The sequence below is a fragment of the Thamnophis sirtalis genome, unplaced genomic scaffold, assembly GCF_051295495.1.
Source record: "Thamnophis sirtalis isolate CommonGarterSnake01/CBP01778 unplaced genomic scaffold, rThaSir2_p1.2 scaffold_5, whole genome shotgun sequence".
NCBI lineage: Eukaryota > Metazoa > Chordata > Lepidosauria > Squamata > Natricidae > Thamnophis > Thamnophis sirtalis.
The window spans coordinates 136,424,124-136,447,750 of NW_028261385.1; the positions used below are offsets into that span (position 1 = coordinate 136,424,124).

General features: G+C 42.0%; 1 protein-coding gene across 1 annotated transcript in view; it reads right to left on the minus strand.

Moving 5' to 3' along the window:
- The window catches only part of LOC106557394 (b(0,+)-type amino acid transporter 1-like), a 36,613-nt gene extending 13,358 nt beyond the window's left edge, over window positions 1-23,255 (minus strand). Inside the window, exons 1-2 of the mRNA XM_087715170.1 lie at window positions 22,475-23,255; window positions 4,105-4,238 (exon numbers count right to left, since the gene is read on the minus strand). Coding sequence (XP_087571296.1) covers window positions 4,105-4,238; window positions 22,475-23,230 — 890 coding nt within the window. The 5' untranslated portion in view covers window positions 23,231-23,255. The remainder of the gene's footprint in view (window positions 1-4,104; window positions 4,239-22,474) is intronic.
- Window positions 23,256-23,627: the final 372 nt, after the last annotated feature.

The following is a 23,627-nucleotide window of genomic DNA, read 5'->3' on the forward strand; positions in this document are numbered from 1 at the left end:
ATAACCCAGAAATTTAATATGAAGCATACCAAGAGCCTTCTCAATATCCAGCAAAATTAAAACAGATGAGTCCAATTGTCTGAGGCTATTTCCAAAATGTACATCACTAATGAGTATTATAGATGCCAGTCTGTCTGTTTGTTTTTATTAATCCTGGCTGAATTGGATAAAGTGAGTTGGATGAATTAGAGATGACACTGTGTTTGTACAATAATCTCTTTTCCAATGTAATATCTTTGCATCTAAGTTGGGCAATGATACCAGCTCATTACTTGCACATCTGGCAGAGTCTTTCCCTGATTTTAATAATATGGTAATAAGTCTCATCAAATGAAGAGTGGAATGTAGTGAGATTGAATGACTCTTTAGAGTTCTCTAATAATATTAACCAGGGCTATGGCTAATCATATTTTTCCCCTGGAGAGAACTCCTGAAACATTAGCGCCTGATGTGGAATTGCAGAACTCCTCTATATGTTGTCTCATTCTTCTTGGCGGCTTTATTGAGGTTGTAGGGGAAGAATTAATTGATTTGGTTGACCTGTGTTGGGATAGGTGAAAGACTGGATGAGGGGTTTAGGATCGCCTGGCCAATAGGTAGAGTACTGGCCAAGAAGAGGTTGCAATGTTCAAGGTAAAGGGAATATCTCTGAGCATTGTGTCTGCATGGATGGTATATTCTGCTGTGATTTGCATTGTTATATATTGTCTGCTTTGGGTTTTGTGGGTTCTGATTTATAGATGGTGGAGGAAGCTTCTCTCCACCTTTGCCTGGCAGGGTTGTTGTGAATGGTCTTGAACAGATTGCTGACCCTTGTAGTACAGCTGAGTGGAGTGAGGAAGGATGGGAGAAGGAGAGGGATGGGATATTGGCCCCCGAGTAGGTCAGATTTAGGTCAGGTTGGGGTTAAGAGTTGGGTCGAGGGGAATAAAACTACAGCACCCATTAAACTTGGTGTTCACCTCCAAGGAGTTGTGCTGTCTGGATGTGAGCAATGTTATCATTTGTTCTTTGTTGCAGTCAGATTAGCTCAATGATGGGATTGGCCCTCTGGAATGGACAGTTGTTTGTATCCAGCTGTTTGACCTTCTAGAAAAAAAGTGTAATGGGTGGGAGCTTTGGGGGGTCCGCAACCATGTATTGTGTTGTGATTGTTTGAAATGTATTTTAAGATAACTGTGTCTAGTATTATTGTGCTCTGTTAGCGTTGGGAACTGCTGAGAGTCTTTTGTGATTTTGCCAGGGTATAAATCTGATAAATAAATTAAAAGTGCCAATTGAGCTATGAAAGTTCTATACCGTCCAACTGAAAATCCATCTGAGCCTAAGGCTGTCTCCATAGAGAACACAGCCATAGATTTAACTGCCTTCATAATTTCTTGTAGCATCAGTGATAGCATCAAATTATTTATATGCTATGGGGAAAGCTCTTCCATTTCAGTAGGTTTACCCATATTAATCTGTTGTTGTTTGATTGTAAAATCTTCTAATTTGTATCACAGACCATAATAGTAAAAATAAAAACCCTGATAGTTAATATACCGGTACTTCGTATTGGTTCACCGACTAATGCCCGCTCGACAAAAGCGCGCCGACAAAACCGCAGCGAGAAAACTGCGAGGTCAAAATTGCACCGACGAATCCGCGCAGAAGTGCGCCGACAACAGCGCGCTGACAAAAGCGTGCCTTCAAAAAACAATTAATAACAACCTAAGAATCCTAACCCTAGCCCTAACCCTAACCCTAACCCTAACCCTCACCTTAACTTAAATCGTGCTTTTGTCGACGCGGTTTTGTCAGCGCGTTGTTGTGGGCGCGTTTATGATGTCGTGGTTTTCTCACCGTGGTTTCGTCGGTGCGCTTTTGTCATGTGCGGATTTGTCGGGTCACGCTTCATATTACAAGTGGTCCTCAACTTACAAGCACAGTTGAGCCCAGAATTTAGGTTGCTAAGTGAGACATTGGTTAAGTGAATTTTGTCCCATTTTACAACCTTTCTTGCCACAGTTAATAAGTGAGTCACTGTAGTTGTTAAATTAGACACGTGGTTGTTAAGTGAATCTGGTTTCTTCATTGACTTTGTTGGTTAGAAGGTCACAAAATGGGATCATTTGACCCCAGGACACGGCAACCATCATAAACATGAACCAATTAACAAGCATCAATCTTTTGATCACGTGACCATGGGGCTGCTGCGGCCACAAGTGTGAAAACGGTCATAAGTTACTTTTTTCAGTCCCGTAACTTTGAACAGTCACTAAATGAGCTGTTGTAAGTCGGGGACTACCTGTACTAAATAACTGGCTACCTCTGGCCTTAATTTCAGAGAAAATATTCAATTTTTTTGTTGTTTCATCTGACGGGCAACTAACTTTTTAGCTTTCTCTCCAAATTTTGCTTCATATATTGTACTTGTTCAAAGTAGAATTTTCCCAGATTTACCATATCTGTCAATTAGGTTTCTAATATAAGTTTGTAATAAAGCAGGCGTTACCTTTTACATTAAGCTGAGTCCTCTTACGTTTCTCTTAGACATAGCATAATATTGTACCATGACAAATAGCAATAGCAATAGCAGTTAGACTTTTATACCGCTTCATAGGGCTTTCAGCCCTCTCTAAGCGGTTTACAGAGTCAGCATATTGCCCCCAACAACAATCCGGGTCCTCATTTTACCCACCTCGGAAGGATGGAAGGCTGAGTCAACCTTGAGCCGGTGAGATTTGAACCGCTGAACTGCAGATAACAGTCAGCTAAAGTGGCCTGCAGTACTGCACCCTAACCACTGCGCCACCTCGGCTCCTGTATGCCTTTAAAGTTAGCGGGACTTCAATTAATTTCATTAAAAAATGCCAGTTTTTTTCCTCAATGTATTTTGAAGAAGAAATATTTCTTATTAATGAAGTGTTCAAATATTTTTGGAGCATAAATTTCTGAAATCTGGCAAGGTCAGATACAAATGTAAACACGGGTTGCTAATTTCAGAAAGATAGGTGGGCACAGTGTTGTGTAAACAGAGCAGACTGTTCATAAGGAATAATGATGTGCCTTTCCAAACACAGGGACTTGATTGCTGACAATGGAAGTAAAGTAATAAGGGATTAATGAGTGGTGGGATTCAAATTGTTTTAGTACCAGTTCTGTGGGTGTGGCTTGGTGGGTATGGCATGGCTTGGTGGGCGTGGCAGGGGAAGGATACTATAAAAATCTCCATTCCCACCCCACTCCAGGGGAAGGATACTGTGAAATCTCCATTCCAGAGGTGGGCTTCTGTTGGTTCACCCTGAATCGGGCGAACCAGTAGTGGCGGTGGCGGGAGGCTCCACCCACCCACCTGAACACTTTTGTGCATGCGCAGAAGCGTCGCGTGCGGGCACATAAGCGAACCAGTAGTAAAATACATTGAAACCCACCACTGCTCTATTCCCACCCCACTCCAGGGAAAGGTTACTGCAAAATCCCCTTCCCTCCCGATCAGCTGGGGCTCAAGAGGCAGAGAATAGGTGGGGGCAGAGGCAGTTAATGGTGGTATTTACTGGTTCTCCGACCTACTCATAATTTCTGGTACCGGTTCTTCAGAACTGGTCAGAACCTGCTGAATACCATCATTGATGCATTAGTGCTGGGTGGGGAACTATACTGGCTTAGAAATTCTGGGAGTTGAAGTCCACAAGTCATAAAGGGACCATTGTTCCCCACTCTGCATTAGTGGAACACAATGCACACAGAGGACCATAAGATAAATCAATCACTAAACCAGGACAGCAAACTAACATAATTGCAAAACAGTGCCACTTAGAATGAGATTAGGTCATAAAGGGAGAGGAGGAAATGATAATACTAAAGATTTTTCTCCTTGTCTCGTTCAGACAATATGACTGAAGCAACCATTGTTACTTCAATGCTTCAGTAATTCCTTTCCTTTCCCTCTCGCCAAAGGGTTGTACATAAATGCTATTGGTTTTAAATGTTTTGCAAGGCTGAAGCTTTTGACACATGTTGGAGATGGAAAGTGTTTTATAGGGCAGGTGCATGAATGCTAGAGAAAATGTAGCCACCTATGTTGAATAAGCTGGTAAGGCTTTAGTGTTTAGCATTGCTCACCCCCAGGTAATACCAACAGCACCCGAAGTCAGGAAGTCAACAGAAGTCATGGCTGCAAAATAGCTGACGTTTACTAGCAAATAAAAGCAGGTCACCAGAGGAATAGCAATCATCAACGCCCTTGGCAGAGTCACCTGGAGAGAGAAGAAAATAAGATGCACAGTGATGAGCTATGTAGACATATAGGTGTGTGTTCTGTTCCCCCCTCCTTCGCTTGTTAACAGATGACAGGCAAACAAACTGAAAGGGAACTCTCTTTATCAGTCCTCGGCTCAAACTGGCTGCGAGCCCAAAATAAACATAAATAACGTCTCTGACCAGATAACAGAATACAAAACAAAACTCTTACAACGCAATGCACTTCTCCAAGTGTCTCCTTGAATCAGGGTTACAGAAAGCAAATCACAAACAAACCATGACCGATGAATGACTGAATGCATGAATGAACGTTGACTCCTGCAACCAGGGCGTGGCACCATCTGTCCTTTTATCACCGGAATACCCACTAACGAGCCCCAGCTGCATTGGGAAACTTGGATCCCGAAAAGACTCACAGAAGACATCTGCTGAGTCACAACAGGTGTGGCACTGAATAACTTTTTGATAACTGAGTTCTAAATATATAAATACAATTTATACTGAGAAGCTCACTGAGGAGACCACGGGAGGAGGGAAGCCAGGCAAAGGGGCATACTGTAGCTCACACACTTTCCCCCAGCCCTGTTCTTTCAGAAGGGTCTGATTGGCTCCCCTCCGGCTTCTCTGCCTCTCCTCTCAACCCAGCCTGCCAGCAGGAGGTGAGTCGGTGGCTTTATTGCATTCCAGGCATTTCCCACCCGGACAGCATACTGCATTTGCAATGATGGAAGTGTTTGGGGAAGGCAGCAGGGGAAATGAGGGATGGGGTGGTAGAGGATCTGCTTTCAAGCCATTGGGAGAGATATCCAATTCAACTTCTGTGTGTGTGTGCATGTGTTAGAGAGAGAGAGAGAGAGGGAGGGGGTGGGGAGGGAGGGAAGGAGGGAGGGAAGGGGGTAGGAGATAGATATCCAATTCAACTTCTGTATGTGTGTGTTTGAGAGAGTGAGAGAGGGGGAGGGAGGGAGAGAGGGAGGAAGGAGGGGAAGAGAGAAAGAAAAAGAAAAAGAAAGAAGGAAACTTCTTTCACAAAGGAGAAAAACAAATGCTGCCGCTTTAAATCGGAACTGAGCATGGCTGGCTGTGGAATTGTGGGAGTTGAAGTCCACAAGTCTTAATGCTTATAACTTTAAATTGAAGTTTTAAATTGAAAAGGTGTTGGGAACAACAAATTGGTTATATGGTTATATGTTATATGGTTTTATGTTTTTGAAGTTTTGGGATTTGGGCAATATGGGCTTTGTGTTTCTAAAAGGATTTGGATGATTCCCTGCTTGTGAATGGAGCCAAACTTTATTTAGGGTCATTATCTCATTATCTCTATCTGGCAGGAATGTGGAATGAGCCTCAGTGAGGTTTCTTTGTTAGCAGAAAGAAAGAAAAACAGCACAGCAAGCTAGAAGGCTACTCAGAGGTCATCTACTCCAACCCCCTGCTGCAGCAGGAAACCTTACACTGTATGGATTATTTTGGTCCCTCTAACAGAGAGGAAAATTGACAGAAAGGAGAAGGAGTTTACTAGGACAAGGCTGCCATGCAGAGGAAAGCAGAGATAGTCCTTGACTTATGACTACAATTGAACCCAAAATTTTGGTTGCTAAGCAAGAGTGTTGTTAAGTGAGCTTCACCACATTTTACTCAATCCATGACATCCCCTGGTGAGTGACATCAAGTTGGCCACTCTCACCCAGTCACATGATCATCGAGCCACTCCCACCCTGGTCACATGATCGCCAAGCCACTCCCACACAACAGGCCACACCTACAAAATAGGTTCTAAATTTTTTTTAAACCCACCCCTCTTGCAGTTCTAAACATACTGAACTCATTGAAGATCTCAGGACAAAGTGGTAGTACGTTGTCAGGTGAGATGCCTGATAACATAATCCTGAGAGAAAATGAATTTTGAGATTTAGAGCAAATCCTCTGAGATTCAGGGGATTCTAGTGAAGACGTTAGAGAAAAAAATAAAGCTTTTATCAATTTTTTTAGAATAGAATGAAGAACATACAGGTGCAGAAATTGACGAAGTTTATAGAATAAATACAAGATTTGCAAAAGTTCCAAGGACATCCCACCCCCGCCCGAGTTGCAGATAGATCACATAAAAATTGAATAAATAAATTAATCCTAGGAAACTTTGTCAGGAAGAAAACAGGAGATCAAGTTCTGCAGCATTTTAACACAAGATTAAAGATTGATAATACAAATGTAATGGTGCTCAAAGTAACTCCAATCAGAATATTGTATAAGAGAAAAATGTACTTTCTAAATGACTTAAACAAAAAAGGATTCCATTTCAATAGGACAAGCTGGTAGGAATAATTTTTATTTTCAAATCGTAGAGATTTTGATTGTGTTCTGTGCTGAAATTTCTAGAAAAAAATCAAAGAACTGGACACAAGATAGATGGATAGATATATAAGATAGATAGATAGATAGATAGATAGATAGATAGATAGATAGATAGATAGATAGATAGATAGATAGATAGATAGATAGATAGATAGATGATAGATAGATAGATGATAGATGATAGATAGATGATAGATAGATGATAGATAGATGATAGATAGATGATAGATAGATAGATAGATAGATAGATAGATAGATAGATAGATAGATAGATGATGGATGATAGATGATAGATGATAGATGATAGATGATAGATGATAGATGATAGATAGATAGATAGATAGATAGATAGATAGATAGATAGATAGATAGATAGATAGATAGATTGATAGATGATAGATGATAGATGATAGATGATAGATGATAGATGATAGATGATAGATAGGTGATAGATAGATAGATAGATAGATAGATAGATAGATAGATAGATAGATAGATAGATAGATAGATGATAGATGATAGATGATAGATGATAGATGATAGATGATAGATGATAGATGATAGATGATTGATAGATAGATAGATGATAGATAGATAGATAGATAGATAGATAGATAGATAGATAGATAGATAGATAGATAGATAGATAGATAGATACTATCCAAAAATAATTAGGTATTGCAGGCATTGATTATTCTAAATATTTGGCCTGAGTATGAATTATAATTGCATCACTGGAATATAAATGGAGTACGTGCACCTCAGTGGAGAAAAAGTAAATCATTATTTGGAAAAAACAAAATAAGATATAATTTACTTACAAAGGTGAGAATTTATCACAGCAGGAACAAATAAAAAAAGGAGTTGCTTTGTATATAAACCCTCAGCTAAACTTGTAACTCATATTAACTAATGAGCATGGTAACTATGTTGGGATGGAAGTTAACTCACATGGCGTTAAGACTTCAAAATTGGGAATTTATATCCCAAATGAAGATAAAGCAATGTCCTAGAAAGAACTTATGGACAGACCAATGAGCTTCTCTTGTGAAAATTAGTGCCTAATTGGAGATAGAAATGGAATGATCTCCCTTCAACTAGAGACAATTTCTGAAAAAAATATTAAAAGTAAAACAGATAAATTGCGAAACGTTTTTTTTTTAAAATTTGATGTACAAATTACAGCTTGTTGATGTATGGACAGAAGTGGGTTGCTGCCAGTTTGGCCTGGTTCAGCTGAACCAGTAGTGGAAGTCAGGCCTGGGTCGCAGAATTGGCAGCAACCCAGGCTTGCCACGCCCCCGAACCAGTTCCCTCACCGCCACTGGACCGCCACCATTTTAGATTTCAGTGACTGCGTGTGCACAGTTTGCTGTAAATTGTTCTGCGCATGCGTGGAGAACAATTTACATTGAACAGTGCACGCGCATGCAGCGTGCGTCAGGCGCAGATGGGTTGCGTACCGGTAGTAAAACCCGCTGCAACCCACCCCTGTGCATGGAGATATAAAATGACAATTCAAGAGAATATACTTATTTCTCTGGAAAACATAAACCTTTTTTTGAAAATACTCATGATCTGGATTTCGAAGAATCTGCCTACTAATTTGACTACCAAAACCCTTTTCAGATCATAATCCAATGTGTTTGGTTTTTAAAGGTTTTTAAATCTTCATTCAATCAATCATTCAATCATTCAATCAATCATTCAATCAATCATTCAATCATTCAATCATTCAATCATTCAATCATTCAATCATTCAATCATTCAATCATTCAATCATTCAATCATTCAATCATTCAATCATTCAATCATTCAATCATTCAATCATTCAATCATTCAATCATTCAATCATTCAATCATTCAATCATTCAATCATTCAATCATTCAATCATTCAATCATTCAATCATTCAATCATTCAATCATTCATCTGAAAGATCATTCAATCTTTCAGATGAAGGGTTAAATGAAATGCTGTTACTAGAAGCAATAGAGGAAGGCTATAAAACAAAATTAAAATAATATTTTGAAAATAAACTTGACCATGTAATAAACATCTGCCTGAATTGCTCCAAGGTCTTGGTTTTGGGAGACTTTGCAGACCCTCAGACCATAAAGGAACATTCAGATTGCCAAAGGCAGGCAAGGACATTTTCCTGTTGATTCCTCTTACTCTTTGTTTTGACTCAAGCCAGAAAATACAACTCTCTTCTCTTGCAGACTTGGGGATGACAAACAATTTCATAGATGAGACCAGAGTACAAGAGTTTTCTGGGAATTTACTAATTTCTAGCAGAAGTTCATCCCTAATTTGGAAGACTACATATAGCCACTAACTGAACTTTTAAAGAAAGGATAAAAATTCACAAAGGATGAAAATTCACTGCTCAACCACAAGCAGCATTTTAGGAGTTTAAACATTGTTTCTCTTCCCAGGCACTTCTCAAGGACCTTAGACTGCCCACCGATTGGTGGTACTAACCAATGCATCCAATGTGGTGGTTGGATCATATGGCTGCCAGGCTGTCGGTGGGGTATATGGATTTCTCTCCTTATGTATTTTATTCTAGGTTGCTTGATCCAGCCAAAGGAAATTATGGCATTTTCATAGAGTTATTTATAGTAAAGTTGGCTTTCTAACTGTTGGAAGAAAAATTCCAGGTCCAGTTCCAAGCTGGGATAAGGAGCTAGAAATTAAATGGAGGCTAGAGACTGGTTGGAAAGATGATTGATGAAGCAAAACCACATGTGATTCTGGGGCAGTTGACAAAATGGAGTTTAGAGTGGGTGTGTTTTTATACCTTCTGGATTCCTATGGGGATATGTGCCAATTACCTCCACCAGACCGATTAGATCCCACAGAGTAGGCCTCCTCCGAATTCCATCCGCCGGCCAGTGTCGACTGGCGACTACCCGGAGGAGGGCCTTCTCTGTGGCTGCTCCGACCCTCTGGAACGAACTCCCCATGGAGATTCGCACCCTCACCACCCTCCAGGCCTTCTGCAAAGCCCTTAAAACCTGGCTGTTCCGACAGGCCTGGGGCTAAACAACCGTTGCCCCTATCTCGAATGGTATGATTGTTGCGCTTTTAAATTATGTATTGTTTTGTGTTGGTGTCAAACTGTCTGTATCCCCTTTCCCTTGCTCAACTTGTGAGCCGCCCTGAGTCCCCCTCGGGGAAAAGGGCAGCATACAAATGAAATAAATGAAATGAAAATGAATGAATGAAATGTAGGGGTCATGGCTGGCTCTATAGGCAAAAGGGGAAATGCAAATCCTAGGTGTATGTCTGAGCTAATTTTGTGAACCTTTTGTTCTTTGCTTATCTGAGTTTCTGTTTTGACCCAGTCTTTCTGAATGGATTACCAAATCTGCATTTCTAAAAGCTGGCCTCCTCAGTTTCTGCTTGGGGCAGGGAAACAGGGGCTGGTTTCTGCCTCCCTTAAGATTTTTCCCATTTCTCATTTAGGGGAAACACTCTATCCTGCCTTTTAATATTTCCCAAAACATTTCATTTTTCTAGGATGGGGTGGGGCTTCCTACACAACAAGACACCCTTTAGGAGAGACATCCCAGCTGTTCCAGGACCAAATTGCTCACAGAAACTCGGCAGAAAGCACAGACTCTCTTGCCTTGGCAGGTCAGATGAGAAGTTTTTCACCCATTTTAACTTTTATATTTCTCCTATAGACTATATTTTTCGGAGTATAAGATGCACTCACACCCCCCCTAAAAAAAAGAGGGTGAAAATTTGGGTACATCTTATACACTTATAAGAGCCAAGGTGGTGCAGTGGTTAGAGTGCAGTACTGCAGGCCACTTCAGCTGATTGCTATCTGCAGTTCGGCAGTTCAAATCTCTCCGGCTCAAGGTTGACTCAGCCTTCCATCCTTCCGAGGTGGGTAAAATGAGGACTCGGATTGTTGTTGGGGGCAATATGCTGACTCTGTAAACCGCTTAGAGAGGGCTGAAAGCCCTATGAAGTGGTATATAAGTCTAACTGCTATTGCTATTGCTATTGCTACTTAATCTAGCCAGCTCCCATCATTTTGCCATTTTTGGCATGTCACATTTTAGACTTGTTCCAGACTGCAGGGATTGCCACAGACCATATTTTTGGTCTCTGTGTGTCGCGTTTATAGCCTCCACACTAGGGGTAGGTTCTGGCTGCTGCTACTGCTGGTTCGCTCAGGGATGCACCCCGCATGCACACTTTGTGTGTACACACTTAATGCATGCTATGTGCGCATACACAGTACAAAAAATTGTTTCTGTGCATGCACAGAAGCAAAAAACAAGATGGTGACACTGCAGAGAACCAGTTTAGGGTTGTGCCATGCCAAGTTACTATCTACTCGGCCAAACCAGTCCGAACTGGTAGGAACCCATCTCTGCTCCATGTATCATGTTTTCAACCTCTGAACGCTCCATTGCTGCCAATCGCCATCAATTGCCGCCTCCGAATGTCGCATTTTCAGCCCTGTGTGTCACATTTTTGGGTGGTTCCAGGCAGCGGGAATCCATGGCAGAAGTGATCCCTGCCGCCTGGAACTGCCCGAAAATGCGACATGAGAGGCTAAATATGGGGCATGCAGAGGCTGAAAATGCGATGCGCAGAGACAGCAATCGGCATCGATGTATTGTGGCGATTCCCACAGCCTTGAACAGATCTGAAACAAAGTGTTTGGAGGCTGAAAATGCGAGGCACAGAGGCCAAAAACACGAGGCACGGAGGTGGCGATGGTCTGTGGCAATCCCTGCAATCTGGAACAGCTGATTAGAGGTATTCCGGGAGGCTGATCCACCCGCCAATCAGCTGCTCATGCTGAATCAGGTTGCATTAATGTGTTGAAGCACATTAATGCAACCTGACAGCAATTGATGGCGATTGGTGACACTAGCCAGATGAATACCAATGGATGCTGGCAGGCAGAGGCAGAATTTTTTTTCTTGTCCCCCCTCCCCCCAAAAAAACTAAGGTGCATCTTATACTCTGGAGCATCTTATACTCTGGAAAATATGGCATATCAAGCTCCCAGAACAAGTTTCCAGATGCCCTGCCCATGGCTTCTTTATACTGCTCCCAATGTCACAATTCTGCAGTTAAGTAACTTCATCTCTCCATCAAGGTTAGGCCAGTTACAAAGGCTGAGGGCAGGGACACAAAACTGCTAATTTGCTAGCTCAAATTAAAGAGCAGGAACAATACACTGTTTATTCTGGGACTCATATGAATGACCTACAGGAAGCCCCACAGGATGAGCTATCAACTTTCATGTCTGAAGAAGGGTAACTGTTTCACAATGGTTGTTTATATTTTCCCCTTCCTTAAAGGGAATAATTGTTATGACTGTGTCAGGACAATAAACGGCTGGGAGACTGTTTAAAATCCAGCGTTAGGCGCTTAGAGACTTTGGGTGCTTAAGAATAAGGGCAGATATTGGAGATCATGTTTCCTCCGGTCATGGGATGACAGGTAAAATCTGTCAATCGAAAGCCAGCGGATTGCAGCAAACCAAATTCACCTTTGTGACACATTATCAATAGATTGTATTACTGATCTCCATGGGTCAGCAGCATGTTTTTGATGTAGTGTTTTAATTGTTGTAGCTTTTATTTACACAATATTTTTTCGCGGTTTTAACTTGAAAGCCACTCAAAATCTTGCAAGCACTTTGGGTAGCTATATAAATTTAAGGAAATAAATGAATTCTGAGCCACGGTGGTGCAGTGGTTAGAATGCAGTACTGCAGGCTACTTCTGCTGAATGCCGGCTGCCTGCAATTTGGCAGTTCAAATCTCACCAGGCTCAAGGTTGACTCAGCCTCCCATCCTTCCCAGGTGGGTAAAATGAGGACCCAAAATTGTTGGGGGCAACATGCTGATTCTGTAAACCACTTAGAGAGGGCTGTAAAGCACTGTACAGCGTAATATATGTTGTGGCCCAGCAGGAGCCGTTGGAGCTGCCACCAGACTCCGACAGCGAGGGGCCCTATGAGTTGGCTCTGGAAGATGTGGAGGACCCTGGACAGGGTTCCGACTCCGAGCAGGGCGCAGAGAGGCTGGTTGGCCACCAGGAAGTGCCTGAGGTGTGGAGCAGCGTTTAGAGCCAAGGGAACATGCTTCAGAAGTCAAGCCTTGGAGCAGTGGGGAGGAGACAAGGGAGTGTGATCCTGACTTCATGCATTGGAGCAGTGGGGAGGAGACAAGGGAGTTGGTCCTGGATGCCCGGCAACGGAGGGGTAATAGGCATAAAGAACAGTTACGCAGTTACAGGAGATAATTGAACTCAGCTGGTGGTAATTAGGTTCCTCTCAAGACTATAAAAGGAATGGCTTTCCACAAGCTGGTGGTATTTAGGCTCCTCTCAAGACTATAAAAGGAATGGCTTTCCACAAATTCGTCGTAGGAATCAACGTATTTACTAGAGCTGGAGAAGCTATCGTGGCTATCTTGGCAGGCTGGATTGCTGCCAAGGTCTAGTCTGTGTGTTAATAAATCCTTAAAGTATCTTTGTCTCGGCGTGCTTTGGTGTATGAAGAATATAAGACTAAGTGCTAATGTCATTCTTGCAATGGTAGATTTATTTACAATTTGTTTACAAAGATGATTCATTTCATTGCCTGCAAGGGCCTCAGCTCAGGAAATGGTGCCGCTTTTTTAGACCAAATTTTCCTACACAAGTATGTAATCTCAAACTGCAGGTCTCAGTTTACCTCCAAGTCTTTTATTAGACATTAACAGCCATTTGTCATCTTCTCACCATCTGGAATCATGTAGAGAAGCTGAGAGATTGAACCAAATATTATATTCTAAGAGCGAGATGCTGTGTCTCTTATCAGCAACACAAATAAATTTAGATTACGTCACTTGTAGAATTTGCCCACAAAACTCAATACATTCCTACATTGGCATGTCTCCTTTTCATGCGAATTATGGCTTCTATGCCTGTACATTGCCCTCCAGAGCTCTTGAATCTGCAGTTCCTCATATCTCGGACTTCCTGCAAGACAGGCAAGCTGCCCGCTGTTTTTGACAGGAACCGGCATGAACTAGATCTGGCAAAACCCTCACACAAGCTGCAGACACCCACAGACAAGAGGGAGCCAAAATTGCCAAAGAGGATTTGATGTGGCTTTCAACAAAAATGTTGCCTTCTGCCTAACTTTGCTGCAACTTGGTCTCAAATTTTATTGGCCCTTTTCTAGTAGTTCAGCAAATAAAGTCGATCTCTCAACATGGCTTCAGAGAGATCTATCGCGACTCACAGTGGCCAGATGGGTGTGCCTGGGTAGGGGTGATTAGGTGGCATGCAGCCCAGTGGTGGTATTCTACCGGTTCGCACTAGTTCTAGCAATAGCAATAGCAGTTAGACTTATATACCGCTTCATAGGGCTTTCAGCCCTCTCTAAGCGGTTTACAGAGTCAGCATATCGCCCCCACAGTCTGGGTCCTCATTTCACCCACCTCGGAAGGATGGAAGGCTGAGTCAACCTTGAGCCAGTGAGATTTGAACCGCTGAACTGCTGAACTGCAGATAACAGTCAGCTGAAGTGGCCTGCAGTACTGCACCCTAACCACTGCACCACCTCGGCTGGAACTGGTAGTGCCCGTGAGCAGTTGGCCCAGCCCACCCACTCTTGCCTGTCCTATATTTCCCTGATTTTTAGCTCAGCTCTAATTCACGCAGCACAGCGGATTACGTCAGCTGTTTTACCAGTGCTGACATAGAAGTAAGTTTTAAGCTTAAAATGGGTAGCTTTTAAACACTGTGTGCACACACAAAGTGCACATTAGGCCTGTGTGCATGCAAAGCATGCATGTGCACATGAAGCATGCACTCACTGAACCGGTTGTTAAACCGGTGGCATCCCACCACTGGTGCAGCCGGCTCGGCATGGAGCAAGTCGCATTGTCTAAGTTGACATGGGGACAATTTGGTGCCCCACAAGCTTCTTGCCTCCCCAAACTGCCTGCAGCCAAGTGCGTACGCGCACACAAACACACACACACATCATTCTGAATTTGGGGACCTTTATCCACAGAGGAAGGAGAGTTTCTTCTCCCCAAGCCCAGGCATGATTGGCATCTTAGCAGCCCAGATGTGGATTAAAGTCTCCAAACTTGGAATGGTGTGTGTAAGTGTGTAAATGCAGCACATCAAAATAGATGTTCTTCTCCCAATTCTAGACATCCAAGTGTTGGTGTTTCACTATCCGGTGCCCGCTCTCCCCCCAGCAAAGCAGGAAGTGGAAGGCAACACTGCTGCGCATAGAAGCATGGAGGAAAAAGGTTGCAGGAAGCAGTTTCCTCTGAGTCCAACATCTGTCTTGACAGATCTTGGGAGCGAAGGAAGGGGTGGCACTGGTAAGGGAGAGGCACTGGGGTGGGGGGGGAGCTGGCCAGGGAAAGCAAGAGGCAAAAGGCAACACAGCTGTGCCTGAAGGTGTGGAGTCAACTTCTATCTTGACAGTTCTCTGGAGAGCAAGAGGAGGAGGGAGGGGAGCAGCTCCCCTGCCATTCCAGCCTTCTCTCCAGAGACCTTTGTAATTCAACCAAGAAAAAAAAGAAAGAAAGAAAGAAAGAAAGAAAGAAAGAAAGAAAGAACATCATTAATATATTATAAATGGGTGCCTGAAGACTGCACAATGATAACAGCCTTGCTGTTAGGTTGTCCTATTTAAAATGGATGATTGCTCTAAGAATTAGCCACAAGGAAACCAGTGCCAGAACTGACAGTAACATTTATGACGATTATGTAGAAAGCAGATCAATGTATGAACTCTATTATATATTCTGCTTCCATGACCTGCAGCAAACATACTTCTGTTTTTGGCATGGACCTACTCTTGCTGTTTCTAAACAGTAAATTATGCAACAATTTGTTAATATCTAATGAAACAGTAGCTAAAGAATGCAGACAAAAAATGGGGAGAAAGTCCACTGAATAACAAACCTCAATCTCAGAATGAAGTCAAGAGTTTCTGAAGTCGTCAAACAATTGTAAATGGAATAATTCATTAGACATGGGAACTGGTTTATTTCTTTAAAAATATGTGCTTCCTCTTAACAAGCTAATGCATTTAGAAATCCAAGATTTTACATATTACTACTTAGAGATCATGATTTATTCCATATTTGAGCTAGGTGGTAGTAATTAGTAGCATTAAAATAATATAGATATATGGAACATTATATGAGCCACAAGTACGGCACTTTTTCATTTTCTTTGAATATCAATATAGAATTATTTTTTTAAATGTACCATCAGAAAGCCTCACGTTAAGGGAAGTTATCAGATTAGAACTTGGAACATTGCTCCTACTCTGCATTTGATTAAATCTTTCAGCACAGATTGATTAGCTCTTTTCGAATTTGTTTCCATGTGGAATTATTTAGTACCAAATAAAGGGGAATTTAAATAGCTCAGGGTTGAAATGTGGGGTCCGTGGTTGTCTCTCAGCTTGGTTGTTTTCTTGCAGACATTTCATTACCCAATTATCTAGGACTACAACTGATGATATTACCTAGGTCTGCAAGAAAACAACCAAGTTCAGACAGCACTAAGGACCCTCAATTATTTAGTTATCTGTTGTGGCCCAGCAGGAGCCGTTGGAGCTGCCACCAGACTCCGACAGCGAGGGGCCCTCTGAGTCGGCTCTGGAGGATGTGGAGGACCCTGGACAGGGTTCCGACTCCGAGCAGGGCGCAGAGAGGCTGGTTGGCCACCAGGAGGCACCTGAGCCTTGGACCAGTGGGGAGGAGACAAGGGAGAGTGATCCGGACGCCAGCAGTGAGTTGTTCCTGGATGCCCGGCCCCGAAGAGCTAATAGGCATCAGGAACAGTTGCGCAGTTACAGGAGGTAATTGCACTCAGCTGGTGGTCATTAGGCTCCTCTCCAGACTATAAAAGGACTGCTTGTGCACACGCCCCTCTTGCAGAAGTCAACGCAGGAACTAATGTTGGAGAACATTAATGTGAGCCTGGCAGGCTGGATTGCTGCCATGGCTTATCTGTGCTGGATTGCTGCCCAAGATTGTCTGTGCCGGTTTGCTGCCAAGGACCTGTCTGTCTGTTAATTAAATGCCGTAACTTATCTTTGGCTTGGAGTGTGTTGGTGTGGGACGAGGGTGGTCAGAACAGTTATCTTATAGCAATAAAGCAAAGAAAAAATATTTATAACTCAAATAATCCCAGGGAAAAACAATTAAGAAACAACAAACCACTCATTTTTGCATCCGTGTGGCAATTATTTAATTCTCAGACCTTTTTGCTATTTTCAGTAGACATAGTATTTAAATTGATTATTAACTTTCTTTCAAAAACATTTTTTCTTAATCTTGAATACCGTAATATAAGCCCTACCCCCCAATAAGCCCCAGTTAAGATCGTCAGCCAGATGGACACCATATTTCCCTGAAAATTAGACCTAACCAGAAAACAAGCCTTAATGCATCTTTTGGAGCAAAACTTAATATAAGACCCTGACTTATTTTCGGGAAAACACAGGAAGTTATTTGTTGATTAGCATTTTGAACTCACAAAGTAACAACTTGGAGGTATTTGGAACTCTTTGGGATGATCCATACTAAAGCCATTTCTCCTTGCTAGGTTACTACAGGTAGTCCTCAACTTATGATCACAACTGAACCCAAAATTTATATTGCTAAATAAGAAATTTGTTAAGTGAGTTTTGCCCCATTTTATGACTTTTCTTGCTACATTTGTTAAGTGAATCACTGCAGTTGTTAAATTAATAACATGGCTTGTTAAGTGAATCTGATTTCCCCATTGACGGCTTGTCAGAAGCTTGTGAAAGGTGATCACGTGACTCCTTGGGACTGCAACTGTCATATATGTGAGTCAGTTGTTAAGCATCCAAATGTAAATCACGTGACCATGGGGATGGCTACAAGAATTGTAAGTTCATGCTCTGAAATAAATTAACAATGATACAATGAAAAACTAATATATCTATGAATTGAATACTTTAGAACTTTTTGCTTTAAAAAGGATAAGGATAATAATGATTTTATGTATACTTGATAGAGGACTGGTGATATAATGTATAACGTTAAGAACGTACTACAATGATAGCTTGTTGTTGATAAATAATTTTAATAAGGGAATAATTGAAAATTGGTATATATATGTAGCGACTATTTAGAACATTTTGTTGAAAAATGAAGGAATAAGATTTTTGTTTGAATGTATGATGTACAAGGATAATAATGAACATAAGCATACCAGATAGTCGATTGGTGGAATTATGCATAATTGAAAACAGTGATATACAAATATAAATGGTTGGTAAAAAAAAAAACTTCTTTTCTATTATTTGGGATTATATAAAGGTATACTGTTATCAAATAGATAAACAAGAATGTAAGGGAATCATGATTTCCTGGAAAAAATAATACTAATTGTAACTGAACATATACTGTACAATGAAAGTGAGGTATTTAGTTATACTAGATGAAAAATCTGAGATGGTAAATATTATTCGAGAATATGGATGTTAAAACACCTGTAACCAAACGACATGCTGTATGTGATGATGTTTTTTTTGGGGGGGGGGTGTTTTGTTTTGTTTATTGTTGTGTGTATGTGTTGTCTATGTAATAAAAATAAAAAAATATAAAAAAAAGAATTGTAAGTGTGAAAAATGGTCATGAGTCACTTTTTTCAGTGATGTTGTAACTTTGAAAGGTTACTAAAGGAACAGTTGTAGGTTTTAGGACCACCTGTCCAGGGGTGGGCAACCGGTGGGATATATATTATTTTTTTATTTATTGTAATTTGACAAACAGAAATGAAAATAGACATAATATAATAATACAATGGCAGGGGTGAGAGGCCCGTGAGTGCACTTGTGCACGCCCCCTTTACCCACCTCTTAACTATGAAGTGAGGTCCACGGAAGTTAATTTATGACCAAAACAGTGAAAATTTGTAGCTGAGACAATGAATCAGGTAGAGCATTCCAGACTTGGACAACTTTGTGGGTTGTTAAGTGAGGAGTAATATGGGATGAGGTAGCAATAGCAATAGCACTTAGACTTATATAATGCTTCACAGTGCTTTACAGCCCTCTCTAAGCGGTTTACAGAGATAGCATATTTCCCCCCCAAATCTGAATCCTCATTTTACCAACCTCGAATGGATGGAAAGCTGAGTCAACCTTGAGCCTGGTGAGATTTGAACTTCCAAATTGCAGGCAGCCGGCAGTCAACACAAGTAGCCTGTAGTACTGCACTCTAACCACTGCGCCACTGTGGTAGAGTCCCAGAGAAATAGGCAGAGCTATGGATGGGTGTCATAGATAGGCACTATGGCACATGGGCAGGTGGATGGGTGCTAGGGCCAGACACTAAAGAGCACAGGGATGGACAGGCAATAAAGCAGCAGGAGTGACTTGCAACTTCCTACTAACTTTCCCATTGACTTTTCTTGTGGGAAGCCATCAGAGAAAGTCACAGATATCAACTATGGGAATAGTGCAACTGTCATAATTGTGAGCTGGTGTCCAAGTGGCTGAATCATGATAACATGAACATGGGAATGCTGCAATGGCTGCTTCTCAGACCAGTCCTAAATTGCTTAACTGAGCAGTCATTTAATGAATCGTCGGAACCGAAGGACTATCTGTATCTTAGCAATCTCTGAGATAAACCAAACTAAAACCAATTATAAAATTTTCCATTGCCTTTCAATAAATTCTGTTAAAGAAAACTCTGGGACAATCTTGCTTTCTGTTGCAGTGAGTTGCCAAGACAATACTTCCTACTATAGAACAGGGGTGTCAAACCTGTCTCTCCTATCTCTGCTGTTTTGTCTCTCCTGCAATTCACTGCTCTTGTGCCTTCCATCACCCCTATTATCCCCACTGGCCTCACTCTGCCCTGCCTCCTCACCTTCCTGTACTTTGTCAATCGGCTATAGCATGCTGCCCCAGATGATTTTTGCCATCTTCTTTCTCCTGCTACTGATGAGGGATGACAGCAGGGGTGGGTTTCAACCGGTTCGCAGCGGTCCCTGCGAACCGGTTGGTTGGCGAACCCGGAAGTAAGTAACTTCTGGGAACGGCGAAGGGCCCACCCGTCCGCCCGTGCTCCTTACCGGTCTTTGAAGGCTTCTGCGCTTCCACGCAGGCGCATGGCACGTACAGCGCCTGCGCGATTCTCCGCGAGCAGCTGGATGGCACATACAGCGCCTATGCGAGTCTCCGCAAGCAGCTGGAGCATCACGCAGGCGCTAAGACACATGCGTTAACTGCGCACGTGCATGAGGATGCCGCCGGCCCCATTCCAACCGAACCGGTTGGAACGGGATTAGCAACCCACCCTTGGATGACAGGTTGGGTGTAGCAGGAGTGGTATGATAGCGGGGGGGGGGGGGAGCAGGACAGCAAGTGCAGCAGAGCAACAGTGGAATGCAGAGTAGCTAAAAGGGCAGAGATTGGGAGGAAGGAGGGAAGGCAGTTGTGTATGGGGGGATGAGAGTCGAAGCATCCATGCAGTTTTAAATGTGGGCTGGTTGCCAAGTACTCAAATTATAATCAGGTACCTGCAGAGGCCCTGCAAGGGCCACCACTTAGACAGGATATAAGAGATAAGAAAGTAACTCACAATCAGCCTTGCAAGATTTCCTCATTAAAGCTTATCTTAATGAAGTCTCATTCATTATACTTCATTAGAGTGTGTTTCTAGGTTTGGTTTAGCCAAAAGGCTGACATCACTCCTTCTTGCAAGGAAAATCATATAATTGACAATTGTATATGCAAAATTGTAGAGTCGACGTCTTTCATGTCTAAAGGCTGTGAAAAAGTTATCCGATTTACAGCAGTGTCACATATTTACAAATAGGCTTCAATTGCTGTCAGATACAAAGGTTTCCAAAAATATGTTAAGCTGAAGCACAGGAAATTTCTTCAAGCTTATACACAAGTATCTAGTCAATTAATGGCCAGCATTAAATTGGCATTAGAAAATGGTCAAAGAAATTCAAGGGGACTTGGACTTCGATCGCTTGTGGCAACATATGTACTCTAAGCTTATGACATGTTTAACTCTGTCCCCAGTTCCAACTGCTCTTTTATAATTACATGCTGTAACTGCCAACTTGAGGCTTTTTTTTAATCTCCCCATGGATGCTGTTGGATGTCTTATTAATCTGAACAGAACTTTACACTAATTACATTTATATAACTGCAAAAGAAAATTAAAAGGCAACTGTGTGCAACATAACTGCAGCCATTTTTCTATGTATCACAAAGTTTAAGCTGTCGGCCGTTTGGTGGCTTCAACTTTAACAAGTGGCATTTAATTCATTAAAGAGCCGAGGTGGCGCAGTGGTTAAATGCAGCACTGCAGGCTACTGCTAGATCAGCAGTTCAGCGGTTCAAATCTCACCGGCTCAGGGTTGACTCAGCCTTCCATCCTTCCGAGGTGGGTAAAATGAGGACCCGGATTGTTGTTGGGGGCAATATGCTGACTCTGTAAACCGCTTAGAGAGGGCTGAAAGCCCTATGAAGCGGTATATAAGTCTACTGCTATTGCTATTGCTATAAAGCAGTCCTGTCTTTTTTTTTAAATCTCAAGCAAGCCTAAAAATGGATGAGCTTTTGAAAGAACGCCATGCTTGAATTTTTGCTGCGCCCTAAAAACAGAGATACATCGCCCCCCCCCCCAATTCTAGTTATTAGCCTAGGAAAGCCTCTTTTGAAATTGCAGCATTTTCCAGCATTTCATTGTGCTAACGTAGAAGAGGAAACAGGATTACCACATGTCAGTTCCATAAGGCTGGGTGACCTAATGTTACATGCATTGTATTCCATGTGTTCTAATATGATGCAAATGTGATACTTTGATCAATTCATCAAGGCAACATTTATTGGATGCAGAGAACAGGGTTACCCATGGAACTTCCATTAATTTAGAAATGTTGATTTATAGAGCTACAGTAATATCTAGATCAGTGTTTCTCAACCTTAGCAACTTGAAGATGTCCGGACTTCAACTCCCAGAATTCCCCAGCCAGCATTCGCTGGCTGGGGAATTCTGGGAGTTGAAGTCTGGACATCTTCAAGTTGCCAAGGTTGAGAAACACTGATCTAGATAAAGACTACTCTTTGCATCCAAGACAACTATATTAAAAGTATTTCCTTTTAAATGAAACCTGATACCACCTAATTACTTAGCATTCTTTTACCATTCTATATCCCCCCCTGTTTCCCTGAAAATAAGACCTACCTGGATAATAAGCCCAATCGAGCTTTTGAGCGCATGTGCTAAAATAAGCCCTTCCTGAAAATATTGCAACATAACAGCAGCCATGAGGTGACCACGCTCGCCGCTTCCTGTACCTAAAAAATAATAAGACTGCCCCAAAAATAAGCTCAAGTGATTATTTTGAGAGTCAAAAGAAAATAAGATCCTGTCTTATTTTCAGGGAAATATGGTATGCTCAGGAGCATATTTTCTAACAAGCATTCCTGCTGGACACAAATCTCTTAACAGAAAGAAGCCTAGGAATTCTGATTTAAGATAGTGACATTGTTAAGTCTCTTGTTTTCCTACCTATACAGTACATGTCTGTCAAGCCTTATCAGAACAATATCATGCCACTAGTTCTACTAGTCAGTAACTTCTACTTTTTAGTTTCTTTAATGAAAGCTGGGAACCTAAGCCAAACAGGCAGAAATGACCTGTACATACAATTTCCAGAAAATTGGGATCATATGTTCACCCTGAGTGTCAAATCTGCAGATCTAAACCAACTATCTATAAAATGTCAAAATAAAATCACAATTCGGGTATCATCCATAAGTTAATGTATTAATCTATTTAAAAAAATTAAAAGCAGTCATCACTCACGTCAGGTTTTTTAATTTCTTCAGTCACCGAGTTCAAGACGTTCCATCCATCAAAAGACCAGAGACCTTGATAAAATGCAATTCCAATAGCTCCAGCCTCCATATTGGTGTTTTGAAAGGCATCTTGGAAACTGTGGGTTTGTCCCTGGGCAAGCAGCACTAGTCCTCCCACTGCGATGACCAATAGTGCCAAGAACTTGGCAGCCGTAAATATGTTCATCATGGACGTCGCTAGCCTGACACTGAGGCAGTTGACCAATGTCAGGAAGAGGATGCAGCTTATAGCAGTGCATTTGATTATGACCTGCGGAGGTGGGCAGCCAGAATAAAATGGCACCAGAACGTACTCTGCAAAGCTCAGTGAGACTGCTGCCACGCCAGCAGGCCTTACCACAATGATTGAGGTGAATGCAAAAAGGAAAGCTGGAAGGGACCCAAAAGTCCTCAGGATGTAAATGTAGTCACCCCCAGATTCTTTGATTAAAATTCCCAACTCAGCATAGGACAGAGCTCCAAAGATGACCACCACACCACAGGCTGCCCAGATAATGAGGCTACCACCAGGGCTCCCAATGTTATGCAGTACCCATTCTGGTGACATAAAAATACCTGATCCGATCATAGTTCCAGCTACGAGTGAGATGGCGCTGGTTAAGCCAATTTCTCGCTTCAAAGTCAAGTTCTCTGCCATCTCACTCTGCTGAGCAGCTGAGTTTTGGAGGTTGCTTCTGCTCTTCCCTATGGTAGGACTTGCCATGCTTGTTTCTCCAGTAGAGTGGGTCAAGTCTGTCCATTGCAAGGAATAAATTAGAATTCACACTTTGAGTTACGTTAATGATTGCAGGTGCTGAGTGTCTTCCCACATTTTGTCTAGTATAAAAGAAGCCCTCCAATTTTGACATTCCAGCTAAAGTAAAATTACTGGTGACTTCCAAGAATGAAGTTTAGATATTGGTGAGTGGCAAAGTGTTGCTTTTTGGAATGTTCGTCACAATATTCAGCCAGATCACCTCCAAAATATCTGCTTTAGTTTAACAGCAAGCCATCGAGATAATCTGGCTGTCTCTGAGTTGCAAATAGCTTTGACCCTGTACAAAGTAGCTTTCAATATTACCTATTTTTACTCGAGCCCCATATGTGTTATGCTTTAAAAA